General features: G+C 39.0%; 1 protein-coding gene across 1 annotated transcript; it reads right to left on the minus strand.

Moving 5' to 3' along the window:
- Positions 1-675: 675 nt before the first annotated feature.
- Positions 676-22,528, minus strand: ghrhrl (growth hormone releasing hormone receptor, like). Its single transcript, XM_007558703.2, has 13 exons — positions 22,299-22,528; positions 13,367-13,472; positions 12,791-12,898; positions 7,459-7,550; positions 6,643-6,746; positions 5,991-6,123; positions 5,738-5,891; positions 5,108-5,168; positions 4,769-4,838; positions 4,097-4,188; positions 3,244-3,370; positions 2,606-2,647; positions 676-1,729 (listed from the first exon to the last, which is right to left on the minus strand). The coding sequence occupies exons 1-13, from the start codon at positions 22,467-22,469 to the stop codon at positions 1,628-1,630; spliced, it is 1,362 nt and encodes a 453-aa protein (XP_007558765.1). The 5' UTR covers positions 22,470-22,528; the 3' UTR covers positions 676-1,627.
- Positions 22,529-24,475: the final 1,947 nt, after the last annotated feature.

Consider the following 24,475-nt stretch of genomic DNA (forward strand, 5'->3'; position numbering starts at 1 on the left):
ATTTTGTTGTTCCTTGAGTTTTACTTTACTGTGTGTGTGTTTTATTTTTTCTAGACTTATCGCATGCCATTTGGGTGCATTGTTTGATCTGTACTTAACTGTACATAATTCATCTTCTGAATGAATCAACTTCTGAATTGTTCAAAAACACACAAAGCATGCCAATGGTTTTAAAAAGCTGATTTATTATTACGTTTATTCATGTGACGCAAACAAAAACAACTCCAAACACTGTTCCACACTAACTTTCTGAGTGAGAACGTTAAGAAATCCCCGCTTTTGTCCTTAAAAGTCACCCATCACTTAAATCACAGTTAGTAACAGTGAGACATTAATTCTCAGTGTTTCAACATTCCTAGAGCTGCCAGCTGAAAGTTACCGTCTTTCCTAAAAGAGGCTACCGAGGACAAAAGTCTATATGCTTGAACTCACAGGAAATACAGAGTGGTGACAAGACAAGGCAGCAACATCAAAATCCATTATGGAGACTCAATAACAACTGGCACAAACTATGACAGGTTTTACATTCAGTTTAAGGCCAAACAATGCTCTTACATGACACTGATCTTCACTGTGACTCAAAGATCACAAAAAGTGCAGACCTGCAGGGTCAAGATCTGGCCTTTATGCAGGCAAATTTTGCACAAGTGATTTGATTGAAAAAAAAAGCAAAAAAAAAAAAAAAAAAAAAAACAGGCTTATTTATTGTATCATATCATTAAAATCCACTTTTACAGATTTTTTACAACAACAAACACAATGCTGAATGCGAGTTAGTAGTAGAAACTGAGTTTAATACAAGTAAATAAATAAATAAATAAATATAAAAGAGTAAGTACACCTCAAAGTAAAAAACCAAACAGAGGTGGGAATTAGGATACAAACACAAATGAAAAATGAACAAAAAAAACTTTGATCGATGGCGTTTCTGGTATGAATAGCACCCTGGGAAAACCCAAATCCAGCTGAAGAAAGCAGAAGAAGTCTTGAGGTAACTCGTGCCTCACTCTTCGTGGGCTCGGTGTGACTCACAGCAAGCAAGGAGCATAAGAGTAAAAACAACATAAAATGTTCAAACATAGGTATTTTTTTAATGCACATGCAACTCTCTCTCACCAAAATCGAAAGCTGACACTGATTTGAACAGGCCAGTCAACACCATGTTTACGTTAAAATGTAAATTAGGAAACATTGTTTTCTTGATTAAAAATAAACCCCCCATTAACGTTTCATTTTCTAAATGACGGCTCTATAATTGTTAGGCCGATCTCTCAGCTTGATGAAATTATTATGAGTCACTAATTTAATGAGTGATGCCTCGAAGGCAGAACGCTGCTCTTTTCATGGGATTAGTGTGCAGTCAGGGAGACGTATCCAAGAACTGTTGTGTGAGACGTGAGCATTGTGTTGCAATCTTAGTTGACTTCAGATTCTCTCTGTTTTTGCCTGAAGAACAGAGAGAATCTGGCAGTCGGTACGACAGTCTGTCCCGCGGTTTGGACAAACGTGAAAAAGCTCGCTGAGGAATCAAAAACAATCACTGTGCGTGCACTACAGCTTATTAGACAGACACAATATGCACAGAAACAGTCCTATTTGAGCATTCGGCTATCACCCCAGAGAGATATCAGAAGGGAGTGTCCATCTGGCTCCCCTTTGCCGCGGGTGACACCACGCCGTAGCTCCTCTCCTGCCACCTCAGCCACTGCATGTGGACCTCTTTCTGCACCTACAGCACAAGGTTAAGTGCAAGGGAGAACATACACAAGGCTGAAGAAAAAGACAAGACACCTCTCTGTCATGAAAAAACAAATTATATATATGAGCACCAAGAAAACATTGTCTAACATTTTAAAATATCAAGCCCGCTTAGTTTCAGTAGATAAGTATGGTATAAGAGATTGATGGGCTGCCATTATAACTCCTTGTGAGTAAGGGATAGTAAAATGTCAAAGCAAAAACATTCACTGGCAATAGCCAATAATGGAATGGGCAGAACAAAGTTATGGATCTACTAATTGAGCATTTAAAGGGCAACTGTCCCCACATTTTGGAGAAGTGCACGTGAAATCTTGAAAATACAAAACAAATCGCAATCCATCTTTCCCTTGGCATTTGGAGCCTCGTATTTAAATAAAAAAATATATATAAAAAAAATTGCAAAGACTGCATTGCCAATTTATGCAATTGGAAAAATGTTTTCTTGCACTAACTTAATAGAAATGTTTTCTTGCACTAACTTAATAGATATTAAGTTAGTGCAAGAAATGTCTATTAAGCACTAACTTAATAGACATTAAGTTAATGCACAAGGACAGATAAAGACAGACAGACAGACAGGTGATGCTCAGGGACTGATAGGAGATCAGCCTTGCATTAATTATGATAATTACTGAAACCACATTGGGGCCTTCATTTATGCAACAAGGCGGAAAGAAGTGGCAAACTGTTTTGGTGCTTTAAGTGCTGGCAGTTTTCCACCCCCCCCCCGCACCTCTCACAGGTCTTCAATATTGTTAAACACATGCTTTATGCATCAGAGATCTATAAATCACCTGGGAGTTATTCTGAATGTGTTACACTTGAGTGTGTGGTTTGTACTGACCTCTTGATTGAGAAAGCAATAGAGGACGGCAACAAGAAGTCCCTGCAAAAGAGACAATTTGTATTATGAATTGTCACGTTCACTGGATTTCGGATGTCTTTTGTGCGACAGCAAGTCTTGAGCCCGTCTTCGTTCACTTTAACGTTGCAGTTCGACCACAGGTATGCATACAGCTTAAAGCAGTGATGGAGGACTTGTATGCTTACGGTTCATGAGAGTGCAGGCTTGTGCAAAAAGTTTTAAATCACCTTCAAGTTCTGTTTGGTTTGCTTCCAAGCAGTCAAAGTGTTTTCTCATCTGAATCTGAACATACTCAAAAGCATTTAAATGTCATTTTCTGTGTTGGCCTTGTGTCTGACCATGACATCATATTGTGCAACAAGTGACAAAGTTAACAAAGTATTTACACCTGATTTCTGACCTGGGCCACTTCAAATCAAGACTCAAGAAATTTATATTTAACATGGCGTTTAATACTCATAATATACAAAAACGTTTGAAGCTGAAAGGAGAAATAAACCAATATACAGCATGAAAGTAAAACGGCTTGTGTACACACGTACGAAGCGGAAGCAAATGGGGTCAGGTCATTTCTCATAGCTACTAGTCGAGTTTGTGTGACAAGTTCACGTTTGTACCTGAAAAGATCCCAGGCAGAGCTCGATGTAGAAGCGCAGGTTGTTTAAGTAGTCAGGCAGAAAGCTGGAGAACATGTAATGGGTTCCAAACAGAGGGATGAGGAGGAGGGTGGACTTGGCCAGGCGCCTGTTGCACAGAGGGAAATAAAACCCAGATAAGATACCAGAGCTGAAACATCCTGTCGGAGATAGAGCCTTTCTCATCTGAATGCTGCCAATGCAAATGGGTAAAAAGGAAGACCGGACATCATTTGGGAGGATTACTCTGTATGTGCATGTGTGCGTGTTTGCATGTATTTGTGTTACAGGTACAGATGCGCTGTAGATGATAATTAAATCAAGCATCTTCTAACTTACCCTGATTTGTCTTTTATGAGGTCCAGCATACTTGATGTGCCGGGCGCACTCAGTCTATTAGCGAGCCTATTTCAATTAGAAATTCTCATAAGGCTCTTGGTAAGAGGAAAGGTAGACGTGGCCAGACTGAGCAGATTGATGTTCGGCATGTAGGTCAAATGAATTATTCAGGACACACTACGAGTGTATCAACGGCTTTTGCACAAACTGCATCCGAGAGCTAAAAGGTATTCAAAGAAGTGTCAATCATCACTCTGAGAAAGTGCAAGAGTTTACCACAAATAAGTCCAAGACTCTGAAAAATCTACACTTTGTCTGGGGGGGAATCTGAATTTAATAAACGCAGTCCTCAGACTTCAAGGTTGCAAACAAGCGCTCTACTTTCTTTGAAAATATTTCCAGCAGACTTCAGTGGTCTTCGGATTAAGGATTTACATACAATCAGCATTTGAGAGCTGAGAAAGTGCGTCACTGCTCAGACTTTACTGAGTATTACCTGTATTGAGAGGAGTTATTGAACTGGATCAGCCGAGGATTTAGCTTCTGTATGAGGATTCTGATGATGTTCACGAAAAGCATAAAATTGACCTGTTGATAAAAAAAAAAAATAAAAAAAACAATAAAAATTGATGTCTGTTCTCGCAGGCTTGAAATGGTAGAAAATGTTCATGCCGACATGATTACTAAACGTCAAGGCAAAGTGACGATCATCAGACTGTAAAATTGACTTTTTTTGATTTTTATACTCTGCTTCAACAGCACAAACTTTTTTTTTTTTTAACAAGTTCCTTCCTCTGAAATGTCTCTAAAATAAAGGTTAAAAAAATAATTTCACAATTAGTAATGGTTTTTGCATGAATGAAGTCTTGATGTGCTCTTCCTTCTGTGCCCTAAACCCCACTTATTCACTCTCCCTATAATGCTGAAAATAATCAAAAACACACTCCACTCCACTAATGAAGCCCATTCTGAAAAAAAAAACAAACAAAAAAAACACCATAACTTTTTATCAAACTCTGTTTCTGTTGCTTTAAAATAACCAACAGAAAACTCTCTTGGATGGTAGTGATAGTGGCCTCTCTACCTGAGCCGTATTTGCTCATATCAAAAAAACATCACTGCAAACAATCTGTATGATTCTGTAGGGTTTTTCAATGGGAGCATTTACCGCTATAGAGACAACAATTGGTCCCTGAATGATCCACCAGTAAGGAGAGTCCTTGGTGTTGTCCCAACATCTGCAGACGAAGACACTTTAAAGACGTTTGGAGTTGTTTCATGTGAACTGAACAAGAGCGTAGTTAAGCCAAGCACAAATAATAAAGTACGCGTAAGAGCGAAAAATAATTTACCACCTAAATTAAACTTACACCTCACACGTAAACTCATTTTCTAACTTAATGAAGCTATTTAGCGTACTGTGATTCATCATTCTTAATTGCTTAGACTAAATGACATAGATGAACAACATAAGTGAATTCCAAAAGTCATGAGGTTTTATACAAACTCTGTGTCCTCAAAGTAAACCCTGGATCCAATCCACAGAAGTATAAAGACAACAGGCACACCTGTAGAGAGGCAGGAAACCAAAATTAATGTCAATGACATCTAATCAAGACACACAGAGAAGGCAAAGTCATAATTACACTGTTATTAGTGTACGAAACTGAATTTTCCTTTAGATCGTCTCTGAGCTGTGCTGCAATTACTAAGAGCAGATTAGGCTTTAGGAGGCTTTATGCATTCATTTTGTCCTATAAACACATAATGACTGTTTGGTATCGCTTATGCTGAAAAATTTCTTGCACATCTACACATAGTCTACTCACAAAACTACAACCTGCTCAGGTCAGAGACCTCAAAGAGAAATCACATGACAGGTTGGCAAATACGACAGTAGCTTGAAAGTTACAGAAGTTTAAACACAATCTGTTGGACAGTCATCTAACTTCACTGCTGGCTCCAAGTAATTGCTAAACAAGTTGCTTCAACTGAACAGTTTTAAATTGCTAAAATAAAACTGTTTACTTGGCTCCAGAGAATGCAAACATGTTTAAGTCACAATCTTGACATCTGTTGCCTGTCGCTTACAGAGACATTTTTTTTTTTTTTTTTTTTGCTATATTGAGCTTCTCACCCCATCCCAGAATGCTGAGGCCCCAAAGGCAGCGGCGGCTGTGGTAGAAAGATGAGAGCAGCAGGGAGTTGAGGTAGAGCGCCTCTACCAGGAGCCAAAAGAAATTAGTAATCATACAGTAGTGGCAGAAAACCACAGAAGCCTTGCAGGCAAACTGGACAGAAAAAAAAAAAAAAAAAAAAACAGAACAGAGAGTGAATAATTAGACGGCGAATTCAATCCCAAACTCTCCCGTTGGGAGTGTTTATCTCACCGTGGACAAGGTGCAGTGGTTGGTGTCATAAGTTGGAAACAAATTTGCGTCCTTTATGAACACGGCCGCAGATTTCAGGATAAAGGAGAGGAAGAGCTGGATGTGAATGAAGTTCCTGGCACATCTCAGCCTCCTGTTGAAAAGCATGCAAACAAATGTAACGTGCTGCAGGCTATACAGCACAACAATTACGAAAAATAAACATTTCTTTCAAATCTTTCCGCCAAACTTATAATGTTTTTATAGTTTTCCCTCTTCCAGTTACTTGTTTCAAACAGACAAAAAAAGTGTAAAAATAAATTAAATAAATAAATAAATAAAAAGACAAATAGTCACACCAACTGACATGCAATTTTTTGCAGTGCTTTCAGACCTTAAATAGCGCAAAGAAAACAAGTTCATATTCATTTAGGAACAACAATGCCAATGTTTTAATTAAGGAAGAGTTCAGAAATCAATATTTAGTAGAGTAACAATGAGGTTTTCAACAGGGTTCAGTCCAGTGGTCTCGTCATTTTTTACTTTTTTATTTTTCCCAGAGCCGTAGAGTGTTTCCAAACAGAGCTGTGAACAGTATTTCTAAAGTCCGTGTGGCTCACTGATCGATATTTGGCGTACAACCCAGGACGGTCTTTAACTATCACGTTCATACCTGAACATCAGCAGAATGAAGACAGCCACAGCCAGCACACCCAGAGAGATGCTGTAGCCGATGGTGTATATCAGCTTCACGGTGGCAAAGTACGACTGCTCCGTCTAAAAGCGGAGCAAGAAAGACGGATTTGTGTGAAAGGACATTATATTGAAATATCAAAGCTGTCGGACTTCAAAATAAATAAGCAAAGAGTAATGTCCCTAAATGAGACTAAATTACTGGTAAAGTTGAGACTTAACTGTGCTGAAGAGGCGGCTGCAAAACAAATGCAGAGGAGATCCTATCAATGCGGCTTTTAGAACATTTACTGGGCTTTTTACATCAAAACAAAAGGTGCACCATCTCTCTGCCGGTGTCCTCCAAAAGCAACATTGTGATTAAGTGCCATTCTCTTCTTTTCACGGAAATTAGATAATTTCAGCTATTTCCTGCTGAGTGACTTATGACTCTGTCCGTCAAACATATTTTTGGTCTTGCAGCAAAATAGGTCTTCTTTTCTCTTCCAGGAAGCCTGTTCACCGTTACGTCAATGTGCTTTAAAATTAACATGAGAAAAACGCAGCTCCTGACATATGGAGCGTCCCTCTTTTCACTGCCTGTTTGGTGTGTTGATTCTGCCACAGATTTGCCCTTCGCTTTGTCCTTGTGCTTTTTATGTGCTTCCTCCCCCTTTTTTTCAGACAGCTCTCGGTTTGCTCCCGCTCTTTTCTCCAGCTGTTTCCAATATTCTCATCGACCTCTGCGCTCCTAATCTTCGGAGTCCCGTGTTTCTCTGTTTGACCCGTTAAGCTGTCGTGCTTCGGCGACCCTTACCTCGGGAATGTCATCATCCACAGTGCAGGCGATGTGGTACGCTGGAAAAGGTTTTGACCAGCCGCGGCTCGTGCAGTTTCGGCTCACCGACCCTACAGACGGACAGGTGATCAAGAACTCAACTGTATTGTGGAGAGGAAATTTCTGGAGCATGTTTGAGCCTCTCTATTTTTTTAAGAAAAAAAAAAAAGAAAAGAAAAAAATAAAACCTCTAAGCAGTCGTATTTCTTACATAGAATCACTTACTTGTCACGTGAAAACAAAATGATGAATGGTTTTCAGATCTTAAAATAACCTAAAACGAGTGGAGAAAAAAAAAATAAAACATTCACAAGTTCACAAGAAATTTTGCAAGTGTTTTAGTGAGAACTGGAGAATTTAGCTCACTTAACTTTGACAGCCCTAAAGAAAATCCAGTGCAACCAATAGCCTATAAAAGTAAAGTAGTTAGTAAACTGTGCTTAGCTTAATCTCAGTATACATCCTGCTGTTCTGTGATGGCTTCAGAAGTAAACGTTTTAGCCCACTTTACTTAATAAACAGCATCATGAAGACCAAGGAAAACATCAGATAGATTGGAGATAAAGCTGTGAGAAAACAAGGTAGGCAATAAAACGATATTCCAAGATTTGAACAATAAAGAGAACAGCACAGCTGCAAATCTAACAAAAGTAGGCCATGCTCCCAAACTGGCAGACTACACATAGAAAACTGATAACAATAGCAGCCAATAATTGTTGACAGAAGATCCACAAATCTGGATTTCTCCTGGGATAAACGGTTTGTTTCTTGAGAGGAAGCTATAAAATGTCCTGTTTAAAGTTTGCTATAAGCCCTGCAGGGGACTCAGCAAATGTGTAAAAGATTGGTCTGATCGGATGAGATTCAAAGTAAACTTTTCAACATCACATTTGGAGGAAAGCTAACACTGGACTTCATCCTGAACACAGCCACAGTGTAGGATGATGGCTGCAGTTGCATACTGTGCTTTTGGAGGACACGGCTGCATACTGTGAGGATGCTTTTCTTCAGCCGTGTGACATTAAAGCTGGACAGAGTTTGTGTCAAAATGGGTGAAGCTATAAATGGGGTAATCTAAGGAGAAAACCCCTTTGAAGCTGCAAGCGACAGCGTCACTGAACGTACAGTCAGAGGTAAGTGACATGATTTAGATCACATAAAATATATGTACAACTTCTCTCTGTGTTTAATTTCATACCATCTGAGATACAAAATGCTGTAGATTGTATCTCTAACAGTATTTAGGCTGGTTATTACATACCACAATTAGTTAATTGCACTGATTTTCCTATTTCCACACAGCAAATTCGGAAGTGTCAGATTTCCAGTGCAAGTGTTGTATGTTAAAAATACAGTGTTAATTCAACAACATGAGTGTTAGTGAGTGTTGGTTAACAGTGGACTGGATTGCTTTTTGTTTAACTCTTTAGTGAGTGTTAGGGAAACCAACACTCCCTAAAGAGTTAAACAAAAAGCAATCCAGTCCAGAGTTGATTTTTAAATTAAATCCAACAGTCTAAGTCAACACTCAGTCTGGTGTTGATATAAAATCAACATCAAACAGTTCCTCCCACAATTGTAACATATTTGTGACATCACATCAGGGAAGGAGCAACAGATAGTGTGGGGTGGGGGTTGCAGCAGGCCCCCAGCCTGGACCTACAGGGAGCCCAACATGCGAGGCAGAACATGTCTTCAGGGATCCAAATTTTCTTTCTAACATCTGATGTGAACTGTAAAAGAAAGCCCTCTCCTGTTAAAACCAATTTGATACCCCAGTAGGTTATATAGTAGGGTGCCCCATTGTTGACTCATGGTTGCTAAAAAAAACTTTACCAGATGGTCTGATTTTAGTGACATAGTGAGTGTAAAATATTTAATAAAATGTTGTGCTACACGACTGGCTTTATTTTTACTCTTATATTTAACTTTATGACACACAAAACTACAAATGAATCGTCCTTATTGTCTCCAGGTGCATTCTGGGTAAAGCTTGTCACCAACGTCATCATCAGTCACTTGGCAACAAAGGGCAAACTAACTAGAGCTACGAAACGTTAACATGTTTTGAATTTGTGTTGTTTCATCATTGGTGACCAGTAGCCTGATGTTTCTGTTCTTCTCTTGGTTTGCTGTACTTCATGTCAGATGGACTTCAAAATGACATAGTCGCTCTCTGTGGTGATTAAACTTGTTAGCTCCGCTGTTGCGGGCATGTACATGTTGTAAAGTTAAATTATCATGAGCTTTATTATTTGGGCCCGGTCATTAGCCCCGCCCCCGGCCGACGCCGTCTTGTTCCGCTACTGCGTCACATGTTTGCCTGAGGAGCGGAGGCAGCAATATGGAGTCTTGTCTGGAGCTTATTATAACAAGGTAAGTTCCATGTTAAAATGATCATGGTTTTGACTATTTTTTATGGAGGCATTATTTTTCCGTTTACACAAGAGTATCGATTGCTATACATAGTTTGCTTAACGTACATTTATTTGTTTGGATATCACGGTTTATACAATTATTTATTATCTTAACCAAACATTAAAACTGTCAGGAAAATCTGGAGGCCATTTGAGTTAACATTATTTAGCTGCGGGGTCGTTTTCTTTAAGTTTTTGGCTGTAGACTGCAAAACGGGGGAGTGGCTGTGCTGGACCATTGGCTTGATCTATGCCACAGGTGTCAAACTCCAGTCCTGGAGGACCACTGTCCTGCAACATTTAGATGTGCCGCTGCTGCACCACACCTGAATACAATATTTAGGTGATTAGCAGGACTCTGGAGAACATATCTACGCAATGAGGAGGCAATTAAGCCATTTGACTCTGGTGTTTTGTACCTGTGGCACATCTAAAAACTGCCAAAATGGTTTTTCTTTGTTAGTGTGTCATGTTGGTGACTGAAGCTTGTTATGACTTCAACACATTTCTTCAGACAGGTTGGTACGACTTTTAATGCTGTCCAAAAATTTTCTATAAGCTGACTAATTTCTTTTAGTAATTATTTCTGACTTTTTTTATGCTTTATCTTGTAAACCAGGTGGGCAGAGTAATTTGAATGAATATGACGGTGACACACACAGGTGAGTCTGATTAGTTTTGTTCACACTATTTTTTTTAAATATTTATTTATTATCCTAATGTTTCTGCTATATTTCTTGTTTTTCCTTCCAGGCTGGAAGTCTTCCTCCTTCATGCTGATGAAAACAAGAGCAGCACCAAAGACACTTCACCATCAGTGATCACAAGACCATCCATGGCCGCTTCCAATGAACTTTCAAAGCACACTTCACCTTCAGTGCAAAGTACCATGAATGTATGACCTTTGTTGTATATTGCTGTCAGTGCTGTTTGATGTTTTGAAATAAAAGTAAATTATATTCTGTGAATAGTGCTGGTGTTTTTGTAGCATCTAATGTCTTAAAATGAATTTGGGGATTATTGATGGACAATAGTTTCTGGGGGAAAAAAGTTTTTAATTGCTCTAGTGGCTTTTATTTTGTAGTAAATTGACAAAAAAAAAGTGGGTAATGAGAGAAGGGGAAGACCAGGAAGCAAACCCACAACAGCCGCATTGAAAACTAGAGCCTTCATATGTGGCCTGTGCTTAGCCCCTGCGCCACCACAGCACACCCTGCCAGTAGTATTTCAAAACTCAGATTTCTATGTTAATATATACTTTACACCGTTCTGTTACATTAACATGTCCATAGTGTTAACTTATGACAATATACACTAGTGTTGGGTAGATTAACACTGAAGTGTATTTGATTTCAACTACTATGAGTGTTGATTCAACTCTATCACAAATAACACTTTCAGAAGTGTAACTTCTACGCCATCCAGATTGGACCATTATAGACACTTTCAAGGTGTTGCATTTAACTCTGTAGGAGTTGATGGAACACTTCCAAATTTGCTGTGCAGCTGGAATGTGGTTAAATTAGGTTTGATATTTCTAGATCAACTACTGACTTCATGTCAGTAGAACGCAGTACAAGTTGGCATCTTTATTCATTTTGTGGACGGGTTCTGAAATTTCAATTAAATTAGGTTCACACCAATACAGATCTGATTTAAAGCAAAAATAAATAAAAATCCATGTGCTTGAACTGTACATTTTTTTTGGCCATTTGGGTTTTTTACGCCTATATTACAGTGAGATTACCAACCCAATCCGACTGAGCTTCAGCTATTTTGCAAAAAAGAATGGTAAAAAATTTCTCCACATATTTAAAGCTAGTAGATTCATTGCAGCTTTAACTGCAGCAAAATAATGTTTCTAGCATTGGCACAGGCGCCGAACACACACATCCCACATCGATGAGATTTTTATTTGCAAAAAAATAAAAATAAAAAAAATTAAAACCAAATTTAATTTTTCTTTTACATCACAATGTTGCACCAGCTTACCTTGATCTCACACAGAATCCCAATTAAGCCCACTTGGGTATCAGGTTGCGAATATATTTGCCACCAAGCGTTTTCTGTTTTGTGATTTCATAGCAAGATTTTGCTGGTAATGGATTTACTGTTGTTTTCCAGTCATTGTCCTTGTTTCATTTCCGATTTATGTTCCCTCAGTTGCTTTTTTGCTGCTCCACAGACATTGTCCGTATTTATAATTATCAAACCTGCAGTGCCCCTCTCAAGGACTTCCTGAGTTTGATCTAGAAGGCTCTTGTCTGAGCTCCACTGCTTGTTTTTTTTCTACTTCAATGTATGACTTTGACACATTCTATCATTGTTGGATGTCAGCTTTCAATTGACTTTTGAGAATAAATCTTCTGTGAACTTCTTTTGTTCTTATGAAAGTTCAGGTTGGTTTATTTGCATTTCACACAGGCCTCACAGTCATGCAGTCAACATACAGTATTAGTTACATGCTCTGTTTAAAATGTGTCTTAACTTAAATCGAGCTAAAATGCTAAAATTTTAGGCCAGCTCAGATTACTAAAACTACCTCCACTTGACGCGTTACAGAACAAACTTTTTTTGTTTGTCCTTTGAAATTAAGTCCATAACATATACCTGAAACATTTAAAAAAAAAAAAAAACTACGGTATTTGCAACACTAACTCTTCATTCACTCATTTTGCAACAACAAAGTTGTATATGCAGTCTTTATTAGATTTACTCAGCTATTATTAGATATAAAGTTTAATTACCACCCATGACAACCTGATGAGACTACTTCACAATACACCCTTAAACAACTAAAAACTTTATAGTTTTCAAGCGTGTTACATTTTGACTTAATCACAGCGTGAGTTTACAATTCAGGGTGTTTTATTTTAACCGGCTGAGTCACCTACCTGTGATGTTTCTGAACAGAGAAAAGACTGCAGGACAACCTCTTTGCACAGTTTCACCGGTGACAGCGTGAGGCCAGCAGACAACTTCATCCCATAACGGTCTGCAACCTTTCCAAAAGAGATTTCAGGACAGAAAGTTAAAAATATGCTGCTATTTCAGTCAAGACAGGCCTTATGCGATTATGTAGTCATGATGGAAACAAAAAGAAAAAAAAAAATGTATGCAAATGGCGTGAACAATTATTCCAAACAGCGTTGTTTCAAATGCCTCTAAAATTACAATTAACAAACAGCACTCAGTAGACCTTTCCTTTATTTATCACTATCCTTCATGAAACCATGCCTAATGTTTCATTCTACACATGCACCTCGGTGACAGATCACTGAGGCTGTTTTCGTTCCACACCGTAAAACAATCTTCCCAAACGGCCCAAGGCTCTCTGTGAGGCATTTCCTGCAATTTAGTGTGAACAGTGACCACCTGCTGTATATTTCATATCACACGCAGCCCACTTTTCGATTCATGAGCCGCTTCTGCAGGCGCTGCTTGTTTTTAAAAAGTGAAAAAGCACACACCTTCCGTGCTTCTGTTTTCCTGCTCGGCGATGTACTGCAGGCAGAGCCGCTCCTCTTTCTCCAGCTGAAAGTAGAACTCACACTCCGGGTGCAAAAGGGACAAAGCCTGGAGGCAGGAAAGCAAGGGAGGATATATTCAACATACGCAGAGATGCGGAGATGTGGAGAAATAATTATGAATGCTCGTATCAATGCTGACAGACTCAACTGACACGATCAACCTTTTGTGATTGATCGCAAGTGTGTTTTTATAAAAACCTAATTCCAAAAAATGATATTTCTGTTGAGGAACGAATTAAGTCACCCTACCCCCCCTGACATTCATTTCCACTGTATGGCAAAAAACCGCCTGTCACATCAGGTGAACGATATGAAAACATCGCTGCTCAGCAAATGAAGAGATTTGTCCTGCTTAAATCTCGGAGGTTTAGCTTGGCGAACCTCTCACTGTAGAAGTGAGAGTAAATCCTCTTTGGTGAGATCCTAAAAGCTGAAGTCATCAGAAAAAAGAGAGTAGAAGTTCATGTGGATTTCAATAGATCTCAAAAAGATTTCAAAGCAGTCAGTCTCCATCTGCACCAGAGGACAATCAAAGATGTGTTGCAATTTAAAACACAGATATATAGACCAGGACTTTTGGAATATCTGTCGTTGGACCGATGAGTCTGGAATTATTTATTTTCTGGCCACAAGAGCAGATGGCATGTCTGGTTTTAATCAAATACGGGATTCAGGCAACAAACCCTCATGCAAACTGTGACGCACGGAGGAAGAGGTGTGACGGTTTTGGGGATGTTTTGCTTTTGCTGCAGCAGAACAACGACCGGCTCACCATTATAGAATTTATCAGGCCTACCATAAGGTAAAAGAAAAAAAAAAAAAAAGAAAAAGATGTGAGAGGATCTATAAAAGTAAAACAAGAGCAGAACTGGATCCTCCAACCAACCAGTAAATCCACAAAGGATGGGCTGAGAATAAAGAAAAGGAAGGATCACCAACAGAAAGCACGCAAGAAGAACTGCTCTGAAGTTATCTGAGCCAAAGGGATGAAGCTAGCTTTGTGGCGTTATGGTGTCCTAACAATGTCCTCAGATAGAAAACACCTTTTTGTTTGGTTCTAATGAGTGTTTCTTGTTGTTTAAGTGCAATTAAATCACTTTCTTTTCCATTGACGAATAAAAAATAAGCTTAGACATCAAAAAGTGAATATTTATATAAACAGGTGGCATTACTTTGCCTTCTGAAGCGATCCAAAAGCCTTCCATGTGTTTAAAAATAATTTTTTAAAAAAGAGCCTCTGAAAGGGCAGTGACTCATTTTGGTCTCCCTCTGAAACACTACCCTTTTGGTAAAACTCACCTATTTCCGTCAGTGACATTAAGCACAATAATCGTTCATCGTAGCGCCCAGAAGGGGGGAGTTAGAGTGATTCATTTAAAGAGGTTGTCCCTAAGGACACAGATGATAATCTTTGCTTCCAGCAACACAGTGCAAAATCCCTCTAATGTTGCTCAGAAGTCCTTCAGGTTGTTTACATTTTCAAACAACAAACAACAGCAATAATATTAAAAAAATAAAAAAAAGAACTAAATTTGCATTCGACTGCTCTGTCAATTTGCAGAAGTTAATGACACTTCAGAGGAAGGATGCGTCTGTAAAGAGACACTGAATGGAATCAGAATATGCAAACATGGTTATTATGGGCACAGAAATCCAAAGATTCAAAGTAAAAAAAAAAAAAAAAGAAGATTTAGTGTTCTGTATAGGGAGATGTAGGATTTTGACCTTGAAAAGGACGTCCAGTGCAGAAGTTAAAAATTGATGTTTTTAGTAATGGTCAATGCGCTGTCTCCCCTTGTTAGCGCAGGCTGTACATAAAACATTTATGGAAATAGTCAACGTGTTGAGATGTGAAGAGAATGGCGTGAACAACTTGGCTCCTGCTCCAATATTACTTTGGCCCCAATTTAAAAATGCATCATCTGTCTTTTGAAATACTAAGTTAATGAGATTGGCAGAAAGAGTCTGAAGTCTTCATAGAAGGTCGGTTCTGTGAACGTCCCCAGAAAGATTTATCTGGGAATAACATCATATATCACAGTGTTAAAATATTGCACCCTGTTTGTCCTATAAACACATAATGACTGTTTGGCAAAACTGTTGTTTTTCATCAAATTTTAAATGTTTGGATCATAAAAAAATAGAGGCAAAAATAACCTAAAAAGGAAAGTGGTGCAAACTAAGACGCCTGCTTATGAGTGTAACGGTGCTGGAGTTGTTCTACCACAATGGGTAAAATCAGGACTCCTCCGTCTTTTCTTTTTTTTTTGTTTTTTACTATTCATGCTGCCAGTGAACTTAAGTGGTCTCAATCTAAAGGTCAGAGCAGAGAGCCGGGTCTTGTTTTGTTCACTACGACAGGATATTGCAACACTAGGGCGACTGATGAAAATTCTCCACAGAGTGGTGGGGTCTTCCTCTTACGTTTTTTTTAAGTACACTTTATGTTTCTCTCTTTTTTTCTTACGTTTTTTTTTTTTTTTTTCCCCATCCTTTCAGAGACATCATAAAGCACAAAATTATGATGTTTATATGTGTTTGTGGTTATCTGGTGTTATGGGGACCTAAATCTGTTCGGATGGTTTTATCGTCTGGGGCATCTTTTTTTCTAAACAGAAATAAAAGCAGATATTTGTAAGCGTAAATTTGAACTCCGAGGTGTTAGCGTTTTGTCAATGGCAATAAAGATTAAATGTGAGGAATAAATCAGACATCTAAAGGTATGAGTTTTCGTGTACAGCAGATTTCAGAGCGGTTCAAATAGCCGTGACAGCGTGTAATTAGGAAAATCATGACATGACGATCATGTGGCTGTCTGTTGCCAAAATTGCTTTATGAGTAAGGAACGTTTTGCTTTTTGTCGTTTCCACGCTGTGTAATTTTGAGGCTGCTGATTCGGGGCCCCCCCCCCTCCGTCCCCTTTTAGTCTGAAAGAGATTTGCACCCGGTGGACGGTAGCGGGGCGAGGCAGGACAACAGACAGAGCACCAGTGGAACCAGCTCCGTTTCTGATACGCATGTTGATTCGACGGCGTCCTTGTTTCGGGTCATTTCCGTCTTAGTTAAAAAAGCCCTGAAGGGAAAACAAGATCCGTCTGCGTGGCGCGTTTCTGACAAACTCTTGACGAACCAAATCAGACGCCACGTTGCTGGGGGACGTCACAGAGATTATTCCCCAGTCGTCATCTTTCTTAGCGCTGCTGTCCCGTACGGTGACCTTGATGGGTGCTGTAACTATTTCTGATAGAAAGATCAGTCGCTCTGTGTGAAGATTCACGGACTTTGACTGGGCCATTTATACACACTAATACACTTATTCAGAAAAATGGAATATATGTCTTGATGACTTGTTTCTCAGATTGACAGCAACTTTTGAAAATAACAACCCATAAGCAGGTTTTAAACATGCTCGTCTTTGAGGCAGAATGAAGGGGGTTGAATGCAAATGCTTTTTCTATATTTCTATTTGTAGCAAAATCTTTACATATATGCCAATTTGTTTTGGTTGAAGAAAATCCCAGCGAAACACATTGAAGTTGTGATGTGGCCAAACGCGAACATAACATCCTGGAAAATAACGTTTCACGTCAATATCGCTCGCATAGACACGTCCACGCGTGCACCAAAAAATGTCCCGGTTAGAGACAAACCAGGGCCTGCATTTGTGCAAGATTACCGACACCTTTTCATGTCAAAAACAGCGACAGGAACTAACATCTTTTGGGAAGCCTGTTGGGACTGCACAAACCCCTGCCGGCAGAGAAATGTTTTCCTCATTCCCTCAAATTGGAAACAAACACGCAACCGTCTCATCATCAGCACCGCGCCTGCCCTCGCCACTGATGAATGAAAACGTTGGGAGACCTCGCAAACTCTCTTTCTTCCTAATGTCGCACTAACAATATAATGAGAGATGTGGTTGTGCAATTTACCCCGTTGTTTCTGCTCTTCCAGTTCAAAGGCAGGCAAAGGATAACTAAAGTTTATTCTGCCTCCTGCAGAGCCTGCGTAAACCAATTCAGAGACATGCCGTATAATGTGCGGGATTCACATTTTCTGGTTTTGTAAATTTGGTTCTATATTTCTTTCTCTGTTTTTTTTTTTTTTAATGGAGTGTCAGAGCATTCAACATGTATGTTTTCTATCAGTGTTGGATTATGCTGACATTTACAAACTCACTTCAGCTCCGACTCTTCACCCCATGGATTGTTTGTCACTCTTCAGGCTGATTTGTCATCGGCAATGGCTCCGACAGTCATCGCTGTGAGCTGCTTGCTAAGGCAGAAAATAAATCATCTTCTCTTTAGTCACTTGGTTTAATTTATTTAAAAGAACCATCAGTTGTTTCTTTTTAAAGTCTGTGCATTTGAAAATATTTTTCAAAAGAGTTAGTTCTTTTTAAAGAACTTGTTAAATGCTGTCTCAATCAAAGTACACGCGCAGTAGCAATCTGTAGTTATCGTTTAAATCCAAATAAAGTTACAATGGGGATGAAAAAAAAAAAGGCCAGCTCAACACTTCATCTGCATAAATTGTATTTACTGAAAAAATGAGAAGGACGAGGATTTTAATATTCTGTTGCTAAAGTTAGTTAGCCATGCAAATATGAAGGTCAGACCTGGCGCTTCCTGTTTTGTAACATAAAACTTTTAAATTTTTCCAACACCGTCTAACAAAATGCATGGGCAACTTCACTGATGGAAATAATCGTCATATGTCGTCTGGTGTTTTTATTTTATGATCCTTGTCCAAGCAGTTGTTTAAGTGATGCCTCAATAAATACAGAAGCTGATGTGTGATGAGTTTGTAGCTACAATACAATAAATACCTACATAAATATGTCCATATCACAGCCAGAGCAACAATTAAAATGAGTAAAATGTGGAAGAACTGTTACACTAAAAGTGACCCAAATGTACCTGTGAGGAAGTCAAAATTTGTTTAACCTAAAGAGTTAAACAATTGAAAAACTCCTGTGACTAATTTGTGAATTATTTAGGTAAAACACAAAATAACATACAATTAAATTAAAAAAACGTAATGCGCCGACATTAATTTTAATATTTTGAAAATAAGACAGTTATTTAACATCTATCAAGACCCTTTAAACCACCAAATATGATTCATATTGTCCACCTGATGGTGTATAAATGCTGGTTCATGTCTGCATAAGATTTTCCTTCCACAGAAACCTCTGGCGTTCAGCTCAGTGTGACTGACTGTGCTGCTGTTTTCTCCCCTTCGGTCACAAAAATAACCGCAAAACAGAAGACTCAACAAAAAAAAAAAACAAACGTGTGTCGGTGCAGAACACATTAAAAAAACATAAACACAGCAAAATGTCCCATATTGAAAACATATTTAACTAAAAGAGTTTTCCATCTTTGGGTTGTTTCCTGGAATGCACTCAAGTTTCTGATTCCTTCTGGGGATCTTCAGGCCACTGTTGTGTGTTTGTATATTTATATATATCTTTGATGTATTTCATCTGATTTCAGTTTGTTTTGCACGTTAGGGCAACTTCATTCACTCTCACCGTCGTAAATATGTGCAATCAAAACGCAATCCAGACTACTTGGGAGTAAGGAAGCAGACAGATGGATACCCCCACGGGTCAGATAAGTGTTGTTTTCACACGAGGGAACGCTGTGACGACATCCTGTGCAACGATGGATCCGGAGATATGAGACCGATGCTCAATATTGTGGTGGTGGTGGTGGTGGTGGGGGGGGGATAAAGTGAGTCAAGACTGGGTCGCTGCAAAGCTCCAAGGGCACGCGTTGTTCTCCCCTGTTTCAGCAGAGTGATGTGATGAAGGGAGACACTGTGCTGCATTTGAAGGACAGAAACAGAGGTTGGAAGAAGGAGAGATTAGGGGGTCTGTGTAACGTAAATCTGTATAATGTGAGCACTGAAACTAAATGCAAGGCCAAAGACCCCCTTTATTCTGCCAGGCCAGTGATGAAAAAAACAAACAAAAAAAAAAAGAACATATTCCTAGTGAGGTGAAACCCATTATCCACTATAACTACCTAAAAAGCACCGGGCCCGCTTTGCAGGCGCTACCCTCTGTTTCCAACAGCGAATCAGGTGCACTACTACACTCTGGCACACAAAAATATAAAAAAAGTATGTTCTTTCAATCAGAGAGAGTGAACAAACAAGGTCAGCCTCTGAAGTTCAGATTGTGAGCACACAGGGGGAATATTTTGACCTATGATGCAAATAAGTTTATTAGCTTTGTTGCCAGGAGTTAGATGAGCTCAAAACGGCGTCTCAGAGGAGAACTCATCTAAATCATTATTTTTTTGCAACCTACTGTACTTAAAAGTTATTCCACGTCGTCTGTCAAAAGTTCATCCGTTAACGGTTTTTCGTCTGAGTCACTAACAAGTTTGTCACCTATAGTTTGTCTCCTTGCGGAATGACTCGGACTAAGCTGATAAGAAGCTGGATGTCTTAAAGTTTTTCCGCCCCTCCTGCAGCTGAAAACAGATAATCTCTTGGGGTTTTTTTTTCTCCCAGGGGCTGGCTAAAGTGCAATGTTTTAATCGCATTTGAACAACTGGCGTATGAGAGAGAGAGAGGGAGAGAGCGGTTACTGATTTTGCTTTTGTTTATCTTCACCTTCTTTGGAAACAAGCGTTTCTGGTCACTGCAATCCTCTGAGCGGTAAAAGAGAACGGAGATGAGTGTGCGCCCCGCTCCCATTATCTCTGTGCCAAGCAGATCATCACACCAACCAGTGTTCCCTGCTTTTCACATTTCTATTCAGCCAGGAAATTAGCGAGGTGGCGTTGGAATAATGGCGCCCACAAAGCTGTTGTGTGTGCATGTGAATGTGACACGATAAACTGTCTGTGTGAGACACGTGGCCAAGTTTGCTTCCTGCACGCTGCGCTTTTTGCACAGCTGAACGGATAGGGCAAGCAGACAGGCAAATTGATACAGCAAGTGCAGCCATCGGTTTGTTTTCATTGCAAAAAGTAATTCTTTAGAAACTTGTAGCAAATAAGTGAGGAGGTTATAACGGGTTGTTTATTTGCACCGAGAGCAACACAGATTAAAAAAAAAAAAGATTAAATATGTTTTTGTTTTTTTTCCTTATTCATTAATTTATGTAAGAGCTGTGGTCTGAAAATCTCAGTTTGTGAAAAATTACCCTGAGTCTGAACAAGATGACTTTTTCTAATGAATAAATGTTCCTGTGAGAGGAAAGCAGTTCGGTTTAATTTTGGAGACGCCCTCAAAAAAAGGTGAAGCGAATACTTCACATTTTGTTAAAATTTTACAAAATGGCATTAAACCAATTTTTGTTTAAATGCATCAAACTCTTACGAAAGCAAATCACTTGCAGCTGAACTGAATTAAGCTTGTTTGATTCATTTAGCAAAATGCAACAATAAAAATATGGCTTTTTTTGCAAAGGAAAACTTAGGACATCCTATACCCTAAAAGCAAGTCTCGCCTCCTTTGGTTGAGATGACTTCAATTCTTGTAGTCAGCTGTCAGATATCTGAGGGGTTCCCTGCCACAGCAGCCTCTCCTTGAAACAAATTCAAGGTTTTGACTAGGACCATGTCAGATCAACAGCTGCAAGATCTTGCTGTAGGTCCCATGCATTAGGGTGCTCTCAGTTTTTTTATTCTACCTGAACATTCAGCTCAGTAGAGTTCATTCATTGAGCAATCAGTTCAAAACAATTAGCATCTTAAATCATTTTGCAACACAAACTGGTTTGATTCAAGTCTACGTAGAACCAAATTCAGTCCAAATTCCTTTCAGATCAAATCGATTAACACTAACCAGCCTGACAGTGGAGAGGAAGAACTCACTTAACTTGCTCAGTGTGAGCAGTCATCTGGTCATGCTGTGTGTGAAAGGAACGATGTAGCTCCAGCAACAGAGAGGACCCCGACATTGAACCAATTTTTTTTTTTTTTAGAAGACAAACAGAAAACAGTGGATCAAAGGTTTGGACCAACATGTGTTTTAAATGTGCAGCCAGGTTCTGCAGAGAGCTTGTTACTGAGCAATTCTTTACGTCAGGCATGAACCAGTTTGTAGCATCTGCTGGGCAACGACTCTGAAGGTCACGGATTTCAAAACTCATGTTACACATCCTATCCAATCTCGCTTGACACCCAAGTACACTTCCACCCAAACACACGCATGAAAAATAGGGCATGATGGCAAAAATATACTCAAACTGGTTTCTTGGATATGGCAATCAGCTTTCCAACCAGAGTGACACTTTCAGGGTTCATTTGAAACATGAAGTGATGTTGTGCATGTCTGCATCTTATTTAATTTACCATAAAACACAAGTCACATGCTCATACAACCTGATACCCCATTAAGAGATTTCTGCTACTAAGAAGGCATTTCCTCAAGTCACCTTCAAGTTTTAACCCCAAAATAGGATTCTGCACTGACTTCACTATATGTCTGAAACTTTTCATTTATAAGTCCTATTTTATATCGTGTATGAAAAAAAGAAGTAAAGACCATGCAATGCAAATTAATTATGACAAGTGCTGATTTAATGCGCATAATTGAACTTGCTTGAGTTATCTTTTAAGTTTAGAATCATCTTTGAAATGATGGCTCACTGATTTGCATGTGTCATGCGTGCAATAAATCATTCCAAGACGGACTGAATGAGACAAAGAGCTGCCTCCATAGAAAGGCTATAGCGCGTGCAGGAAGGTCCACGTGTGTCTAAACTGAGACAATAAAACGCAGAAGACCAGGACAATAGCTTATCCCGTATGGAAGAGATTTTCCGCCTTGAAGGCAACGTGAAGTTTTCATCAGTACTTTTTCTATTTCCTTTTGTGTTAATGCATGCAACAATATTCAAATGACTCACCACTCGAGTAAGACACAGAGAAAGAAAGATCCCTCTGGTATCGGGACGGAACATGTCGTCTGCTCCTCCTGTAACAGTCCAAACGAAACCTCCTTTCCTGAGACTCACTCCAGCTGGATGGGATGCTGAGCCGCGCCGCGCCGCGCTCTCTCCAGGTGATAGTTCACTCATTTCCACAATAAAAGCCTTAGGCACAAAGTGCGGGACGTCGTGAAGATGAAGAACTCCTTTCACATCCCAATACCTGCAAACTGCACGCAGCCCTCCCCAAATCGTTTGTGCACGGTATTAAATTAAGTGTATAGACATCTGAATCAGCAATGAAGGGTTTTATTTTGAAGTCAGACACTCTGAGATGGCTTGAGACTGATTTGACAGTCCACGTTGTGTCGCCAAACTCACACCAAAATACATTGCAGTAATTTCCCCGCTGCGACCTTAAGCTTAGTGCGATTAATGGGGTTCTATATGATAGGCTAATAAATTTGCGCAAACTATTAAGTGGAAGGAAAATAACTACACAAGAACAAGTTTGTATTCAACACTCTGAACCACATTTCGCTGCAGCTGCAGGTATTTTGGTATATGTCTCTACCATTTTTATACTTCCAGAGTGTAAAATAAGCACATTCAAGCTGGCAAAACAGCAAAAGCTAAGTCTACATGTATTGTAAGCAGGACTAAGGCAGCACTGTCCAAACTCAGTCCTCCAGCTGTCCTACATGTGTCAGTTCTCCCCCTGGATCAACAAACACGCTGGTAGTAACTGTGTTAAACCAGGGACAGATCTACCGGACTTTGGACACCACTGGACTAAGGTCTGGACTTTGACTGGGCCATTCTTGCACATGAATATCCCTTGTCATGAACTAGGGGTCTTCGAGATCGGGATTGCTTTGGTTGGACTTATTAGGTCACTTCTAAAGGCTAGCAGATTTTATTTAGAGGTAAAATCTAAATAAAATCTTAGTAAGATACAATTAAGTTCATCGAAGCAAAGAGAAAATAAAGAGATATGAATACTTTTGCAAGGCACTGCGTATTTCTCTAGAAAATTATGTGGCAAATGAATCTCTATGTAAAAAAAAACTTTTTGGTGTATATCAAACCATTAGACAAAAAACAACAATCAAATAATAGAATATAGCAAATTTCAATTATTTAATGAAAGACACGATGACAATAATCACACATTTTATTTTTTTTAACAGTTGTTTGCTTCCCGCACACGGCTGTTAAGACGATTTAAGCAAAATTGTATTGCTCTGAAAATAGACTTACAAAGGAAAAATAGAAAATTCCTCTCTGCAAGTTATTGATAAAGAAAATCTAAATCTTAACTGATTTAAAATTTAGAAAAAAACAAAAAAAGATTTGTAGGTAGTTGAGGTTTTGCATAGGATTTTACACCAGTCCACAACCCTTAAAAATAGAAACAAAAATCTAACTTTCACGAAACATACTTGATTGAAACAGCCCTTTACAAACTTGGTTCGCTGGGTAGAGTGGGGTTGTGCAAAAATAAAAGAAGAAGTGATTGTCTTCCTTAACGGTCTGCTCGGACAAATTAAAATTATTTTGCATCACGCAAAGTCTGAAGAGGAAAAAACACGCTTTAACTGACAGAAATAACACAGAAATTTTAAATAAAAAGCAGAAAGGGACAAATGGAAACAGTTTAAAAACTTGTCATGTTTAAACATAAAAATTAAAAACACATAGCCATGGCAGTGATGATAAAGAGGCACTTTGAAGGTGTAGGAACTTTTTAGCTGATAGTCACAGGAAAGTTACTTTAATGACCTCATAAACTTCAGAAAATCTGAAGTTTATGAGGCCCTATAAATGGGATACTGGAGAACAAATGTATAACAATCATAAAAAGAGTGCAAGCTCCGTGGTTTGTTGTGAAGCAAAAAAAAAAAAAAAAAAAAACCTGTGCTTTTCCCAAACCCTCATCACCGCTCGATCCCACAGTGAGAGTGCAAATGTAACATCCAAACAAACTGTTTCAACATGACATCATTGTATGAACTTGTGCTGGTTTGTGCAATTTGATTATAAAAGCTTCATTTATCGATAAAAATGTCCACCTTATGGAAATCTACGTGCTAAAATCTTTCTGTGCATTTTTTTTAGATCTGATATTGCGCCACTAGTGTTAAAACATGAAAAGA

Source organism: Poecilia formosa, unplaced genomic scaffold, assembly GCF_000485575.1.
Source record: "Poecilia formosa unplaced genomic scaffold, Poecilia_formosa-5.1.2 Scaffold98, whole genome shotgun sequence".
Classification (NCBI taxonomy): domain Eukaryota; kingdom Metazoa; phylum Chordata; class Actinopteri; order Cyprinodontiformes; family Poeciliidae; genus Poecilia; species Poecilia formosa.

Coding starts and splice junctions, on each gene's coding strand:
- ghrhrl (XM_007558703.2), bottom strand. CDS start 22,469: ATGAGTGAACTATCACCTGGAGAGAGCGCGGCGCGGCGCGGCTCAGCA. Junction 12,899..13,366: donor GGAAAACAGAAGCACGGAAG/GTGTGTGCTTTT, acceptor TCTTTTGGAAAG/GTTGCAGACCGTTATGGGAT. Junction 6,124..6,642: donor TTCATTCTGCTGATGTTCAG/GTATGAACGTGA, acceptor GCTTTTCAACAG/GAGGCTGAGATGTGCCAGGA.